At 41.2% G+C, this 17,854-nt stretch overlaps 1 protein-coding gene across 4 annotated transcripts in view; it reads right to left on the reverse strand.

Moving 5' to 3' along the window:
* The window catches only part of HHAT (hedgehog acyltransferase), a 280,820-nt gene that overhangs the window by 219,102 nt on the left and 43,864 nt on the right, over positions 1–17,854 (reverse strand). For all 4 annotated transcript variants that reach the window (XM_084828889.1, XM_084828886.1, XM_084828888.1 and 1 more), the window contains one exon: positions 3,626–3,797. In XM_084828889.1, the coding sequence (XP_084685015.1) occupies positions 3,626–3,797 (172 nt within the window). The remainder of the gene's footprint in view (positions 1–3,625; positions 3,798–17,854) is intronic.

Raw genomic sequence — 17,854 nt, forward strand, 5'->3', positions numbered from 1 at the left:
CAGGGGTCCCTAGAAGGCCACGCCCCCTTTCCCTGGCCCCAAAACCTTTCTTCCAACCACCAATTGTTTGGTGGTTTCTGGGCTTTTGTGCAATTTTCCCACATTCTAAAAGGTTGAAATGCTTCTCCCAAAGCTTAGTTCCTGGCAGTAAGAACTTTTAAACTCAAATATTCTGGTATTTTGGGGGGTTTGGCCCTGCCCCTTTTGCCTAAGATATATAACTGGAGATGCCACAGACTGAACCTGGGCCACTAGATTCTACTACCATGCTATGACATCTGATGGCAACAGAGCTATAAATCGGCCAAAGTTCCTCTATTTTGAATTCCACATCAGCAAGCTGTTCAAGCATCCTGTGTCCTGAAATATCTGTGCTTTAATATCTCCCCTTTGACCTGTTCTCAAGTGTAAAAATAGCATGTGGTGCAGTCCCTCCTACACTGTACTACTTCAAATGGAGTTGGGAGATGGCATGTTTGAATACTCTCCCACATTAAAACAAAAAACCCCAAACTCCCTGAACAGGAAAACTTAGGACCTCATGAATACTAGATTTGGGACCAAATGGGATGGGGAGCGGGAGTTTAACTCCCTCTCGCTCTCCCTGCCTCAGTCAAAAAGCATCTCTCTGTAGTTACGTTTTATATTTCAAAGGAAACTCCCATTTGCACCAGTGGATGCAAATAGCAGCTTCAGAGATATTATTTTTGCTGGGGATGAGAGAGTTAAAGTCCGTCATCTCACCTGCACAGTCCCAAGGCTGCTTGGGCCTCTCCTCTGCTGCTATTTTCATAACAAAAAACATACATATTAACTGCAATCACACAATTAACATCATATCAAGGTTTGTCTTTCTTCCTGACATGCCTTCTTTTGCAGGGAGAATATTCAAGCAAGTTAGCCAGTAGCCAGACATTTTGTGGTGAGGACATATAAGGAAGGGCAATGGGTTGTTGTTGTTGTTGTTTTGTTTTTCCATGCATTTTAGAATTGGTGATGTATTTACTTTTTTAGTTTTTGTTTATCTACGCTTGCTGTGTTAAAGTTTGAAGCTGCTGTTAACTTCGTTATTTATGGGTTTATGGTGTTACTGGTGTAATGGTTGAAGTTACTTGACTTGACTTAATTACATTCCATAGCACCACCACCCTGCCATTTCAAAAAGGGGTTACCAACTGCCATAGAAGGTTGGTACTAATAATACAGAAGCCCAAACCTTCCTGGGGTGCACAGAACTAGCTGCACAGTTATTTGGATCCCAGACATGGGGGGAAGGGTGGACAGCTGTTTTTATGAATTTATTTTTCTCTCTTTTGCAGGGATGTTCATATTAGGGAAATTTGCTTATAAGCAACGTATACATTAGGTGAAATTGCATACAAAAATGGATACATTAGGAGAAATGCAAAGCAAAATGCATACAAATGTTCATGTGAGCTTTTAAAAACTATTCACAAACTGATGCAACGACAGGAAGAAACAAACCTAAAGCTGGAAAAATGAGAAACTGAGCGAAACCAAAATAGACAGATTTATCCATCTCTAACTTAGATTTGGACAACTGTGACATTGTGGCTGTCCTTATTTTAGAATGCTTTTCCACTCTGCTCTATTTTTCTTTTAAAAATCTAAACAAAAACATGGTTCTCCTTATAGCAACTACTTACGTTTAATTGCCAAATGTTAACCTGACTGAAATCATTTTATGATCCAACATCAATTTCTAAATAGACTTCCATCATAGGAATATGCATTTCATTTCAAATCACCGGCTCAAAATTAATTTTAGTTATTGAGATTTGATACTGATTGCATCAAACGAATGCGTAAGCAACCTATTTCACATCACTTCTTCCCCTTTACTGGGGCCAGATGTGGAATTATCAACAGCACAGTGCAGGATATTTTGGTCTCTTACTTTAAATTAACAAGGCTGAATGTATTCCATCGCTTAGTAATTTTCTGTCATTTAAACATGAAATATGCCAGCAACTAGACCTTATTTCATTAACTGAAGAGTGTCCTTGTTTGAACATTAATCATCAGTTCAGAATTTCCTGAACTACTAATAAAGCTGAGGTGTAAGACAGGGAAAAAAAAAAAATTCTTGTGTGGGCAAAGATCTAGGACTTGTTATTCTCAACTGAGAGGGAAGATGAATTCTACTTATGTCATGTTGTCGCCACAGTTGCCAGCAAAACCATGGCTGCAAAACCTCTCTTTCTGGGTAGTTCTGTTGGCATGATTTCAACCGCCCAAATCCCATAAGGAGCCATTCACACACAGCTTCCCACACTGTTAGAAACTCATGTAGTTTGTTGGAGATTATGCACTGTGGCTGGAGAATGTGCAAAATATAGTCGAGATATGCACATTCTTCAAGGCCTGTTGGAGATTATGCATAAGGGCTGGAGAATGTGTACAACTCCCTCTTCATTAATACGTTATATGCACAGTCTCTATGAAGCATGGTGACTGTGCACAGTGATCGGCTGTTATGCACATTAACCTTTCCATTCACATTAGCCCCAACATATACAGTATATAACAGTTAGAACATAAGAGCCTCACAGCAGATGTGTGCCTCACAGCGTTTTGGGTTGCTGTTTGTCCCATCTGTTGCCCTCCTCCTTATTCTACTCTGGTACACACACACATTAAGAATGCAAGTAGGGAAAAGTCATGTGAAAAGCACCTCTCAGTTTTGGAACATTAGAACACATAAATTAGGTTCACCTGGCACCTATGCTGTGCTCTTTTTTGCTTGGCTCCTTATTTTCCCAGGCATTTTATTCTGTCACTTTATGTTGTTTAAAATCTTTTACTGTATTTAAAATCCTTGTGCTGCTGCTAGGTATTATTTGATTATTAATTATTTTATACTGTAGTTTTAAACTTTTATATTGAATTTTATTGTGTTGTATTTTATGTTTTTAATTGTGAACATTCCAGAGAGCCTCAGCTATTGGGCAGTACAGAAATGTAATAAAGAAAGAAATAAAATGTTTCAAAAGTGATTATAATCAAAACACAGTTCCTAACTTGTCATTCTGTAAAGATCAGATGATAAACTCAAATAGGTTGGAGAGCTCTCATTCAACCAGATGCTGGTTTTAATAGGTGAGGGCCCTAGTAATAGGAGTTTAACTTCTGAAAATATTCCTTATGTGCTAAGCTTCTGCATCTTTCCTGCCAAAATCCACTCCCTCTAACAGTTAACTCAGGTGAGTGCTGACAGGAATGAAGACAAAACAGGACCACTGATTAAAAAAAAAAAGAAAAAAAGACGGCTGCATTAGCATGCTCAGGGGAAATCTGACGTTTTGCAAAGCATAAACTATTTTTTAAACCCTAAGGAGGCACCTCCTCCAAAAAAAGGAAGTCCACATCCTAATGAGGACTGCGCATATAGAGTGTTGAGTGTCAGTTGGAAAACATAGAAAGCAGGGATGGTGGTGGTAATCTGCTTGAAGGTACTGGCTGGCTTACCCTGAACAGAAGCACTCCTGATAGGAGGGAAGATAACACTGCAACATTTTGTTGCAAGTCCCACATAATACATAATAATTATCTATACACAGTACATAATTATCACCTACACACAAAAATATAGATATAGACTAACCTAAGGCCCAGTAGGTTACTGCTTCCAGATGTGCTGGACTACTCCAGATGGCATGTATATACATAAAATGAATCATAGACTCTGCCAGCCACCACCAAATCAAAATGCGAAGGGTGCCCCAGATGAAAACACAGAGATTAGATGTCAAGCTGAAGGATTCTTCTTTATTCATCTGTATTAGGAATAAAGAAATAAAGATTAAGCTGTATCGAAATGATGAGATCCTATATACACAGTTACCTTGGAGTAAGCTCAACTGGACTTCTGAATAGGGGTTATTTATTATTTGATAGGACAAAATTTGTTTCATTCACATTTTAGTGAGAACCAACTTAATTTCTGCTTCACGAACTAATATACAAACCAGGATGCAATTATCCTTCAGTTTTCTCACTTCTCCAAATTTTGCAGTGCAGTTCTTTTGCTCAAAATGTGTACATTAGGGAAAATAACAAACAAAAAGGGGGAAGCGTTTGAAGAAAATGTTTAAATTAGGGGAACTTGCATACAAAAGTGCCTATGAATTTTCATGTGGATTTTTTTAAAAAATCACAAATTGATGCGCAAACGGGATGGACCAAACTTTTGCTTGAAAGAATGCAAATGTTATACAATGATAAACAGGAAGATTTGCACATTGCTCCTTCTGAGTAGATATGCAAAGGACTGCATAGTGAATGAAGATAAGTATTTTTTGCACAAATAGCAGTTCTGTTTTTAATCCTTAAAGAATATATGTCTAGAAAGTAAAATTGCTAATAATGCCGAATACATTAAGTTGGCTGGTGCTATTAGTTTCTTGTAAATTCAGGCTGACTGAACATTTTATTATACATATTTAAAGGGTAATAATAAGGCCATTATTGAAATTACGTGGAGATTGCTTAAAAAGGAACAAAATACCTGTATAGAAATACTTCTACAAAGAAAGCAGCATACAGACTGCCATGTGTAATGCTCACACATGTGGTATTTTGCTGCCAGTACATGCGTCCTGTTGGCACGCTGCAGCTTCGGCATGTTGTAGGCAGTTTCTTACTTAGAATGCTTTCCTTGGGAGGAATTCTGTCACATTTGAGGTGCTCCTGCTATGCTCTTGATGCTAAAACATAAGTACTTTGAAATAAACCAATTTCATCTGAATTTACCTATAATCATGAGCCATCTTCCCCAGGCATGTGGACCACCTGCTGAAAGAATGCGATTTGGCAAGTCCCTTTCCTGATCTTGAATGTCAGATTTCTGCAGAGAATTCAACTGCCAATTCAAACTGAAGAGGTTCCCAGTTGAGATACTCATCTAATATTAGCAATTCCTCACTTTAAAGTAAATGTTCTCGATATTTTTGTACATGCATATTTTTTCAGTCACAGTAACACTGCATCATGGGTTGTGTATCTTTAAGGCCACATAAACGGTCAGTTCTTCTAGCCTATATTTCACTTGTTAAAGGTTAAATTATCCTAAGACTACACATCATAATTCCCTCTAGGGATCTAAGGATCTTGTATAATCCACTCTGTTCATGTTTTGCAGATTATCAGGGGTCATCCACTCTGTTGTCCACTCATTGATGGATGCTGATTCTGCCCACCTCGCCCCAGAAGTACACACAAAAAATCCATCAGAATTTACGGGACTTTTGCTGGTATGTAACTTTTTGCATACTTTACTTGTTTATTCGTTCAGTCGCTTCCGACTCTTCGTGACTTCATGGACCAGCCCACGCCACAGCTTCCTGTCGGCCGTCGCCACCCCCAGCTCCCCCAAGGTTGAGTCCGTCACCTCCAGAATATCATCCATCCATCTTGCCCTTGGTCGGCCCCTCTTCCTTTTGCCTTCCACTTTCCCTAGCATCAGCATCTTCTCCAGGGTCTCCTGTCTTCTCATTATGTGGCCAAAATACTTCAGTTTTGCCTTTAAGATCATTCCCTCAAGTGAGCAGTCTGGCTTGATTTCCTGGAGTATGGACTGGTTTGATCTTCTTGCAGTCCAGGGCACTCTCAGAATTTTCCTCCAGCACCACAGTTCAAAAGCATCTATCTTCCTTCGCTCAGCCTTCCTTATGGTCCAGCTCTCGCAGCCATAGGCTGCTACGGGGAATACCATTGCTTTAACTATGCGGACCTTTGTTGTCAGTGTGATGTCTCTGCTCTTCACTATTTTATCAAGATTTGTCATTGCTCTCCTCCCAAGAAGTAAATGTCTTCTGATTTCCTGGCTGAAGTCAGCGTCTGCAGTAATCTTTGCACCTAGAAAGGCAAAGTCTGTCACTGCCTCCACGTTTTCTCCCTCTATTTGCCAGTTCTCAATCAAGCTGGTTGCCATAATCTTGGTTTTTTTGAGGTTTAACTGCAACCCAACTTTTGCACTTTCTTCTTTCACCTTCGTCATAAGGTTCCTCAGCTCCTCCTTGCTTTCAGCCATCAAAGTGGTATCATCTGCATATCTGAGATTGTTAATGTTTCTTCCAGCGATTTTAACTCCAGCCTTGGCTTCATCAAGCCCAGCACGTCGCATGATGTGTTCTGCGTACAGGTTGAATAGGTAGGGTGAGAGTATACAACCCTGCCGTACTCCTTTCCCAATCTTAAACCAGGCTGTTGTTCTGTGGTCTGTTCTTACCATTGCTACTTGGTCGTTATACAGATTCCTCAGTAGGCAGACAAGATGACTTGGTATCCCCATACCACCATGAACTTGCCACAATTTGTTATGATCCACACAGTCAAAGCCTTTAGAATAGTCAATAAAACAGAAATAGATCTTTTTCTGAAACTCCCTGGCTTTCTCCATTATCCAGCGGATATTGGCAATTTGGTCTCTAGTTCCTCTGCCTTTTTTATACCCAGCTTGTACATCTGGCAATTCTCGTTCCATGAATTGCTGGAATCTACCTTGCAAGATCTTGAGCATTACCTTACTGGCATGTGAAATAAGTGCCACTATTCGATAGTTTGAACATTCTTTGGTGCTTCCCTTTTTTGTTATGGGGATATAAGTTGATTTTTTCCAATCTGTTGGCCATTCTTGTGTTTTCCAAATTTGCTGGCATATGGCATGCATCACCTTGACAGCATCATCTTGCAAGAGTTTAAACAGTTCAGCTGGGATACCGTCATCTCCTGCTGCCTTCTTATCAGCAATGCTTCTTAAGGCCCATTCAACCTCACTTTTCAGGATGTCTGGCTCTAGCTCACTGACCACAACGTCAAATCTATCCCCGATATTATCCTTCCTATACAGATCTTCTGTATATTCTTGCCACCTTTTCTCGATCTCTTCTGCTTCTGTTGGGTCCTTGCCATCTTTGTTTTTGATCATGCCCATTTTTGCCTGGAATTTACCTCCAATTTCTAATTTTCTGGAAGAGGTCTCTTGTCCTTCCTATTCTATTATCTTCTTCGGCTTCCGTGCATTGCTTGTTTAAAAATAATTCCTTATCTCTTCTGGCTAACCTCTGGAATTTTGCATTTAATTGGGCATATCTCTCCCTATCTCTGTTGCCTTTTGCTTTCCTTCTTTCTTGGGCTGCTTCCAGAGCCTCAGCAGACAGCCATCTTGCCTTCTTGGTTTTTTCTTTGCGACATTTTTTGTTGCCACCTCCTGAACAGTGTTGTGAACTTCTGTCCATAGCTCTTCCGGAACCCTATCTACTAAATCTAGTCCTTTAAATCTATTCTTCACCTCCACTGCATATTCATTAGGAATATTAGTGAGCTCATATCTAACTGCTCTGTGGGTCTTCCCTATTCTCTTCAGTCTGATTCTAAATTTTGCAATAAGAAGTTCGTGATCTGAACTACAATCAGCTCCAGGTCTTGTTTTACCAACTGCATAGATGTCCACCACCTTTGGCTACAAAGGATGTAGTCAATCTGATTTCAGTGTCGACTGTCTGGTGAAGTCCATGTATAAAGTCATCTTTTAGGTTGTTGGAAGAGAGTGTTTGTTATGCACAGTGAGTTGTCTTGGCAAAATTCTATCAGCCTACGTCCTGCTTCATTTTGTTCTCCCAGACCATGCTTGCCTGTAATTCCAGGTGTCGTTTGACTACCCACCTTAGCATTCCAGTCTCCTGTAATGAAAATAACATCTTTTTTTGGCGTACTATCCAGTAGGTGCTGCAGATCCTCATAGAACTGATCTACTTCTGCTTCTTCAGCATCTGTAGTTGGGGCGTATATTTGGATCACTGTGATGTTAAATGGCTTACCCTGAATTCGAATTAGGTCAGTGTAAAATCAAAGAGCAGAGCGTGCACACAAAAAAGTCTGCTACACTCCAGAGGCTGATGAGACATCAGAGATGTGTAAAACATTTTGTGTGTATGTCTGTGTGTGCATTGTTTGTTTTTAAAGCATATACATTCCTATATTTTTATGCAACTTCCTTGGTTTTACATGACCAAAATTGCATACAATTCCAGAACGTTTAAAAAGCGGTGTGCAAGCCCACACAATCCATACAATTCTTAAAAGCTGGTCCTTTTCAGATTCCATGGGGCAGATTCGTAGAAATCTGGTGTCATGTTGATCCATTGTGGATTTCTCCAACATCCCTACTTCAATCACTTCATGCATTATGATGATCTTGCATAGTAGTTATGTTCCTTGTTATATGGATATGGATATGGCAACAACAAAATCAGACTTCTTTTTTAAAGAAACTAACATCTTGCTTGACCGGAGCTACTGAGAAAAAGAATTTGTAAAAACTTACAAGACTTATGCTTTCATCACCCTACACTTTTATCTCTCTCTTTCTCTCTAATGTCTACTCATATTATGAAGAGCAAACTTCTGTGAACATGTTTAATCATTCTGTAAAGTTTCTTTCAATTCATAAAAGCCAGTAGAATTCATTTCAAAAGAGGTGTGCTGGATTAGAATATTCTCAACATTCAGCCTTTATCACCTGTTGGGATAATTGTTTCTGAAAAAGCTTTTTGTTCTCTGACTTATCAGGAAAAACATAATGAGGTAAGAAATTCCGAGTGAATAAAGGCAATTAACACAAAAGAAATGTGTTTATTTTCCTTCACCTTTTACACACAGGATTTTGAGCAGCAAGCCCAAAAATACTGCTGCCATCATTAAAAATGTTATTTGTATTGAAATAGAAAATTATGAAATAATTGTTGCCTGTGTAAGAAAATATACAGCTAACCCAATAATATAGGAAAATGTGTTAATGAAAAACCCACTTGGGGACATTAATGCTTTTCGTAGTTCAATGTGTGAAGACCTCAAATAGCAATAAATAAAACAGTATTTTCACTCAAGATGACTTTATTCTCCACAACAAAACCATTTGAGACAATGGACTAGTATTCTGTGATATGAAGACATCCAGATTCTGCTTAGAATGCACAGACAGAATGGGCAGGCCAGTCTTATAAAGGAATGTTGCACCCTGCACAGAATTCTGTCCTCCTAGCTAATCTTCTTACGACTAAGGCCAGGATCCAAAGAACTACTTAGGCTGCAATCCTAGGATTGAAATCAATGGAATTTAAGGCTGTCATGAAATCCCACTGATTTCAATGGGTCTATTCCAAGTATAACTTACTTAGAGTAGAGCCACTGAAATCAATGGGACAAGTCATGATGAACTTACATTCCATTTATTTCAATGGATCTACTCTAAGCATGACTGAGTCTGGATTAAACCCTTATACCCACTTAACTGGGAGTAAATCCCATTGAACCCAGTGAACTACCTCAGGCCATTGAACTACCTCACTGCTACAATCGTATACATATCTACTCTGGTGCAAGTCTCATTGAACTTCAATGGGACTTAGAGTAGACATGTATAGGATTGTGCTGTAACTTATATACAAATGGCCTGAGATACCTCACTACTTTCACTGTTCTTTGGATCCTGTCCATAGTATATAGTGAATATACAGAATACATAATCTTCTAATTAACATCATAAATGTAGAATCCAGACATTAACACTTGCTATTCCCCTTCCAAAACTATATATTCATACAGACACATCACATTTCCCTTGTCAATACAGTGGGATCATCTTTAGCTGTAGCTTCAGTCACCTAATATAACAAAAGACTTCCAAACTGATTCACTTTTATATGTGATTCTTTCTTTATAGGACAAATCTAAAAACACAGAAATCCATTGGGAGGGGTCAGATGTCACACTAAACCACAGTTCAGCACAATGGTAGCAACCACGGTGAGTTTTGGGTTTGCACACTGCTTGCTGTCCCGGCATGGTCATGAGAAGTTCACTTCCATTTTTGTATTACTACAGCTTTCAAGTTGGTTTGTTTCAAACAAACTATAGTTAACATTAACAATAACAAAATGTGGTTAAGCAAAAACGGATGGAAAAGCTTCCAAATTCCTCCTCGCAGCTGTGCTGAAGAAAGGGGGGTGCATGCAAGGGAGGAACATCCAAGGGGGGCGCATCCAAGGCTTGCTGCAGCTCACTATGGTCATGCTAAACTATGGTTTAGCATGACATCCGAATGCAGTCAGTAGCAGTGGGCAGTTACTTCAGTTTCTAGTACTGTATACATTGCTCTTAGAAAATATTACAATTCTTGCAATCTTTTTTTTTCTTTTTTTCTTTTCTCTGCATTGTGTGTGTGGGGGGGTTCTTTTCAAATGTCTGTATGGTCAGGATGTAACCCAAGATGAGGTAACTGTGAATTTCAGTTTTAAAAAGAAAGGAATCATCTATTCATACAGCAGCCATAATTCTAGCAAGTCAAATGAGTGTGCAGCTCCAGATCATGCATGTCAGATTTGCCTTTAACATGCATCATCTCAAGCAACTATCATTCCCCAAAGATCTAATTTTAAGAGTTTGTTTGGAGACTACAGCTTATGTAGGCACACAACTTATGATTTTCTGTTAAATGAGTATGTCATAAATCCATAGAAACTGTTTTAATTTATTTGAATGCAGCCTTCTATTATAACAGAGTGAGTGTGTTGACAGTCTTGATTCCATCTGATTTTCTTAGGTGATCAAGATCAGGTTTTATGTTCTCTAATATACAGTTCCAAAGAGAAATAGCAGGATTGTGAAGGCAGACTCAAATTTCTAGGAAATCTGTATCTTTTGTAGTTTGAGGCACCAACTTGATTAGGGCCGAAATTTTGAGAGGGAGATTGAAGTAGTAGATTGTATACAATTCCAGGAAGATTGTAAATATCTTGAAGAGTATCAAACAGAATTTTGCATCAATATGTTCCAATAGCATATGAATTCTACTATTTATCCATACTTTATATTATCCTCCTGGCTGTTCTTGATTTGCCATTGCATCCCAACTTGCTACCCATGATACATTTAGAATAAAAAGAGCAACCCCCCACCACCGCTAGGTAGCTTCTTCTTGGTCCTAGGCCTGTACAGAGTAAAGCAAATTACAAGTACTTGCTAGCTAAACATGGACCCTTATCTTTCACTCCACCCTAACAGGCAGCCATCAAAATAACCAGGCAAAGGGCTTCACTTTTTATCACTAGTTTCAGTTTACATCCTGATTTTCAATCTACAGGTCCCCAAACAGATTAATAACATGTATAAAATACAATCAAATTTAAAACATTATATTCTCAAATCAAATAACTTAAAACCAAGAGATCCATTTCATTATAGTAATAAAATTAGGCTGTTGTATCAAGCAAACAGTCCCTATGATCACTCTTCAGTTCCACAATGATGTAATTCCAATTACCTTAATTTTCTCACTGGGGTTTGTTATTTAGGATGTTGCGGTTCCAGCTTTAAGGACAGCTTTTCTTCTTATCCTTCTAGCCCTTCCCATGCCATCCTGGGTACCTTACTCCCAAAACAGCCCCCTAAATACTGATGTCCTCATGACTGCAACATCTTGACTGCAGTTCTTGGGCCTTCACAGTAGTGCCCCCACACACACACATGCACACACTTGTGGGAACTCTGGCCCCAGCATTACAGGCCTTAAGGCAAGTCCTAAAGACTCACCTGGTTACCTTGGCCTGTAATTGATTCAGGATTCTACTGGGGAGAACAGGAGTCTATTGTTCTATTATATTTTGCGGTCTTAGATTTTGTTTTCACCTCAGGAGGGTTTACTTTAAAAGACCCTGATGCTGGGAAAGACTGAAGGCAAAAGGAGAAGGGGACGGCAGAGGATGAGATGGCTAGATAGCATCACGGATGCAATGAATATGAACTTGAGCACGCTCCGGGAGAGAGCGCAGGACAGGAAGGCCTGGCGTGCTATGGTCCATGGGGTCACGAAGAGTCGGACACGACTGAACGACTGAACAACAACAAATACATCTTTTAAATAAATAAACAAGTAAGAGAGGAGGCCTTGGACCAACTGAAGTTTAACAGGCCTGCTAGCGACGGTATATCAGGAAGGCCTACATTGTCTCTTCCCCTCAGCAGGGCAATAGGCCTGGGGAATGGATAGGGCTTGGCCCACTTAACTTCCCAGTGATGGTACACTGGACAAGCCTGGGTTCATGTTTCTCTCTTGTCTTCTGCAGGATAGTAATAGTTACCCTCGATCATTGGGGGGGGGGGAATTTTTAACAGTGCTGGGCCGTAAGAGTCAAGAATAAGAATTCAAGATGAGGCTGGACAGCCACCTGTCAGGGATGCTCTGACTTGGATTCCTGCATTCAGCAGGGGGTTGGACTCGATGGCCTTGTAGGCCCCTTCCAACCCTACTATTCTAGGATTCTATGAAGAAGCTTAGGCTTCATACTCTTCTTTTTCTTATCCTCACTCTTACTCTGGGTGCCACATTCTCATTTCAGTATTGGGTGGTGTATTGGCTCCAGGCCTGGAGTTTTAGAGGAGCTTAGAGATCCATAATGCTCTCTGACTTTAGTCCATCAACTGCAGTTTTCCTGCTAGTAGACCTCTTGATTGGTAAGATGAGCCAAAGGTCGATATCACCGCCTCGGCACATCGCGTGCTAACCAGCTCTGGTCTTATCAGGGCCTAGGATGTGCTTGAGAAGTGAGGCTATGTTTGTGCTAAGCTACAGGTGTCTGTGCTGGGAAAGTTCTGATAGTAAAGGCTCCTTGTAAGCAAACCTGGGTCTAGCTTATCATTATCTCGGCACCTCCAAACCTTAGCAGCCCACGGCCAGGGCATACAGGTGGCCATTTACACATTGCCAGAAAAGAGGGAATGTGTAAGAGGACAACAGAGGACACCAATTTGCGCAATACTTGCATATGCCCATTTATATGTACAAACTCAAATTTAGAAATAGTAAATTTAAATTTCTATAATTTAAACAGAAATACAATACATCTCAATACATATGGAGAAGTATAACAGGCCAGCCAGTGTGCCTGTGCAATCTGCTGTCCAGGTGCTACCTCTTGATGGGCAACTTCAAGCTCCCTGTTGCTCTCCCTCGTTATGGTCCTTTGACTTTGACTCAGCAATCCATCAAACAGAGGACACCTTCAAACAGAGGACTGTCCTCTATAAAGTAGGCCACCTGGACACCTTATTTCAGTTCCCTAATGCTGAGAGTGGCTTTTACTAGCTTATCGGGGTATTAACAGACTGCAAAATGCTACTCATCTGACGGCTTTCAAGTTAATAGTACTTTAACACTAAAAGCTAACATTTCCTCTTTTTTCTGTATGATAGCATAATGATGATCATTGGTTTATCCTCTTTCTAGTATGAGACCTAACCCTAAATGCAGCACGCAAACTACCTCTCTCTCTCTAAAGGTTTTCACAGATTCATGGAAGGCACACATACTTTTGAGGAAGCATTACATGCAGGACAGACAGATAAAACATAAATGGAATTGCCACAAGATACCAAATGCCACCCACTGATTTCCCTATACAATGCAATTTTCCCCATACAAAGCATCTGAATTCCACTATTCACCTACCATAATTTCCAAGATCCTCATGGCTGTTCTTAATTTGCCACTGCATCCCAATTTGTTACCCATCATGCCTTTAGAGCAGAAAGAACAACCCACTAGTGCTGCTGGGTAACACCTACTTCTGCCAAACCTAGGCCAGGGCCAAGTAAAGCAAATTACAAGTTGTTGTTGTTCATTCGTTAAGTCGTGTCCGACTCTTCGTGACCCCATGGACCAAAGCATGCCAAGCCTTCCTGTCCTCCCGGAGTGTGCTCAAGTTCATATTCATTGCATCCGTGATGCTATCTAGCCATCTCATCCTCTGCTGTCCCCTTCTCCTTTTGCCTTCAATGTTTCCCAGTATCACAGTCTTTTCCAGTGACTTTTCTCTTCGTATTAGGTGGCCAAAATATTTGAGTTTCAGCTTTAGTATCTGTCCTTACAATGAGCAGTCAGGGTTGATTTCCTTTAGGATTAACTGATTTGACTTATTTATTTATTTATTTATTATTTATTTTATTTATTTCATTTCTATACCGCCCAATGGGCGGTTCACAAAAACTAAAACCAAACAACACACAATAAAACAATTTAAAATATATAGAACATTAAAACCACAATATAACAATACAACCACAATAAAACCTAGCAGCAGTACAGGAGTTTAAAATACAGATTTAAAACAGCAAAGATAAAAATTTAGAAAGCTAAAATGCCTGGGAAAATAAAAAGGTCTTCACCTGGCGCCGAAAGGAGTACAATGTAGGCGCCAGGCGAACCTCACTAGGGAGCTCATTCCAGAGCCGGGGTGCCACAACAGAAAAAGCCCTCCTCCTAGTAGCCACCCGCCTCACTTCCTTTGGCAGGGGCTCACGGAGAAGGGCCGCTGATGATGATCTTAAGGTCCGGGCAGGCACATATGGGAGGAGGCGATCCTTCAGGTAACCTTGCCCCAAGCCATTAAGGGCTTTGAATGTTAACACCAGCACTTTGAATCGGGCCCGGAAATGGACTGGCAGCCAGTGCAGCTGGAAAAGTACTGGCGTAATATGAGCTCGCAGGCCAGTCCCTGTTAACAATCTTGCTGCCCTATTTTGGACCAGCTGAAGTTTCCGGACCGTTTTCAAAGGCAGCCCCACGTATAACGCATTGCAGTAATCCAGACGAGAAGTTATCAGAGCATGGATAACTGTAGCTAGGCTATCTCTGTCCAGATAAGGGCGTAGTTGGTATACCAGCCTAAGCTGATAAAAAGTGCTCCGTGCCACTGAGTTCACCTGTGCCTCAAGTGACAGTTCTGGATCCAAGAGCACCCCCAAACTACGAACCTGATCCTTTAGGGGGAGTGCAACCCCCTCCAGAACAGGTTGATTATCACCTAGCTGGGCAGACGAACCACCCACTAACAATACCTCCGTCTTGTCTGGATTGAGTTTCAGTTTATTGGCCCTCATCCAGTCCATTACCGTGCCCAGGCACTGGTTCAGAACAGCCACTGCCTCACCTGGTTTTGATGAGAAAGAGAGGTAGAGCTGGGTGTCATCCGCATATTGATGGCACCTCAGCCCACACCTCCGGATAACCTCCCCCAGTGGTTTCATGTAGATGTTAAACAGCATGGGGGATAAAATAGAGCCCTGTGGAACCCCATGGCACAATTGCCATGGCACACAGCAATAATCCCCCAGCACCACCTTCTGGAATCGGCCATCCAAGTAGGAGCGGAACCACTGTAGTGCAGTGCCTCCAACTCCCAACCCAGACAACCTATCCAGAAGGATACCATGGTCGATGGTATCGAAAGCCGCTGAGAGGTCCAGGAGAATCAACAGGGTCGCACTCCCCCTGTCCCTCTCCCGGCAGAGGTCATCCCACAGGGCGACCAAGGCAGTTTCCGTTCCAAAACCAGGCCTGAAGCCCGATTGAAATGGATCTAGATAATCCGTTTCATTCAAGAGTGCCTGGAGCTGTCCTACAACCACCCGCTCAAGCACCTTGCCCAGGAAGGGGATGTTGGCCACTGGCCTATAATTGTTAACATCCTCTGGGTCCAGGTTAGGCTTTTTCAGGAGTGGTCTAATTACTGCCTCTTTTAAAGCAGCAGACTTCCTTGTACTTGCTAGCTAAACATGGATCCTTATCTTCACACACACACACACACACACACACACACACAAACACATGCACTCCAGGGAACCAGCAAAACAACCAGTCTCAGGACTTCGGTATTTATTATACCATGCTTCTCTTAATACATACATTCACCATTTCTCTGAAAAGTCAGTCGTATGCATCCCATATGAATTAGAATAGATGGTCAACATTGGTACTCACACTTAGGGCTGTTAACTGCATTGTTTCAGTAAATGGGGGGGGGGAATCTGCCCTCCCCCAGTATGGGAGAGTAATATATGTGTATGTGCAGGGGGTGGGGGGATTAACTGAAATTGTTTGGCTAGGAGGAGGAAAGGCTGCACATTTCGTTTACTTTATTTATATAGGGAGGCAAGCAGTGGTGGCTTCCTATTCTCCCCCTGCTCCACCCCAATTGTCTAGGGAGGGGATGCAATGTACTCAGTTGGCCCAGCCAGCCAGCATAAGCAAAAGCTCTGTTGGTTGGCATGCACCAGTGGCTAGCTGGCAACCATAATTTCTCTGCTACCTCTGGGTCAGGTGACAAACTGGAGGAAAGCAATTCATAACAGTGGTGCAGTTAGGTCATTTTATTACCTGAACTTGGTTGGCTGTTTTTATTGATTGGTTATAAGTAGTTAAAATTTTGATTAGTAGTTTATTTAATGTGTAATTATTGACTTTGTTTATATTATTGTGTTGTATGTTTGGGGGTTAATTGGAAAGCGCTCTGGCATAGAGTACAATATAAATTTATATTATCATCATCATCATTATATGCCTGGGGGGGAGGGGGTTTAGGCAGCAATATGTCAGTTATGAAGCATACAACTAATATTACGATTCTCCCCTCCTTGACATTCTATGCTTCACAGCTACTTCTACGTTCTTGATACGTTAAAGAAATAAAATGTTTGCCAACCCTGATTTTTAAAAAAAGAAATGCCCCAAGCATTTGCAGTTTTGCATTTTAAACCCTCTTAATGTACGGACCCATTGTGACTACATCGGAATAAGATGGAGTTTGCTTCCGCTTCCCTGATGCTAAACACATTTCCTTGGGAATAAACACCATTAGTTGTAGAAAAGGCTAATAGATTTTTAAACTAAAAAGAATGAAATGAGCATTTGTAACCATGTACATGCCCAATTGGCTGCTTCCTGACTATAAACTGTTTTTAAAAATAAGGAAGGCAAGAGGGGTCAGGCCCAGTGGACCCTTTCAGGGCCAGCCCTACCATTAGGCAAAGTGAGCCAAGCACCTCAGGCAGCAGATACTGGGGGGCGGGGGGACGCTCCTAACCATTTCCCTCTTTTGCACACCTCCTAAACTAGCCTGCTGCCTTCCGGTGTGGTGGAGGATGATATCCTGCTGCCAGTGTTGAAGAAAGATCCAACTGCCAGTCCAGCCAGCTTCCATATATGGAATGGAGGGGGCTGCCATTTTGTCCTTTTCATCAGGCAGCAAAATGTCTTGGCTGAGCCCTGAGCCCTTTTGTGCCCATGCTGGCCCAGGTACTGATGCAGAGGTGGTTTGCCACTACCCCACCACTGCCACTCTCTGGATGGTCATTCGGTGGGCCCCTGGGCTTTGGGCCTAGTGCAGGGCCATTATGCTATGGTCCAGCTAGCCAGTGCAAAGGTAACAAGACTGATATCCAAACAGTAGTTAACAGATCAGAAGTGGTCCACAGGATGCTAAAATCCCTCCCACAGCATCTGCCCAAAGCGAATTCCTCCTCTCCCGCCTAAATATAATTAAGAGATACGTTGGAATTAGGGATGGGTTACAATTCTTTTGGTCCATTTTCTGATAAAAACTTCTCAAATTCACAAATTTCTTCATAAATAGGACAAAAAGAACTTGAGATTTAAAAGCATCAAACGTGCAAGAAAACAAAACTAGCAGATTTGTCCATCCAGGCAGAGGGCTTTGAGCACTTAGCTCTTAAAAGTCTGGAATTGAATCCCTCTGTATTCAGCCATATTTGTGGTGCTGAAGTAAGGTTGCCACCTATTTTTTTGTGACAGGTTTCTCATCTTTAAAAGCTACATGACAAGCAAGGTACAACATTGTCTTTTCCATGCTGGGAATAGCTGTATCTACTGAATTTTTCTGATGCAGATGGGTGAGAATTTGATTGGCTATATCTGTACTGACTAATGCAATTACTCTTGTTAACATGAACAGGCATGTCCAAAATAGTGGTGCATGAA

This window comes from Heloderma suspectum, chromosome 1, assembly GCF_057233095.1.
Source record: "Heloderma suspectum isolate Gila_16-S chromosome 1, 16-S_ref, whole genome shotgun sequence".
NCBI classification, from domain to species: domain Eukaryota; kingdom Metazoa; phylum Chordata; class Lepidosauria; order Squamata; family Helodermatidae; genus Heloderma; species Heloderma suspectum.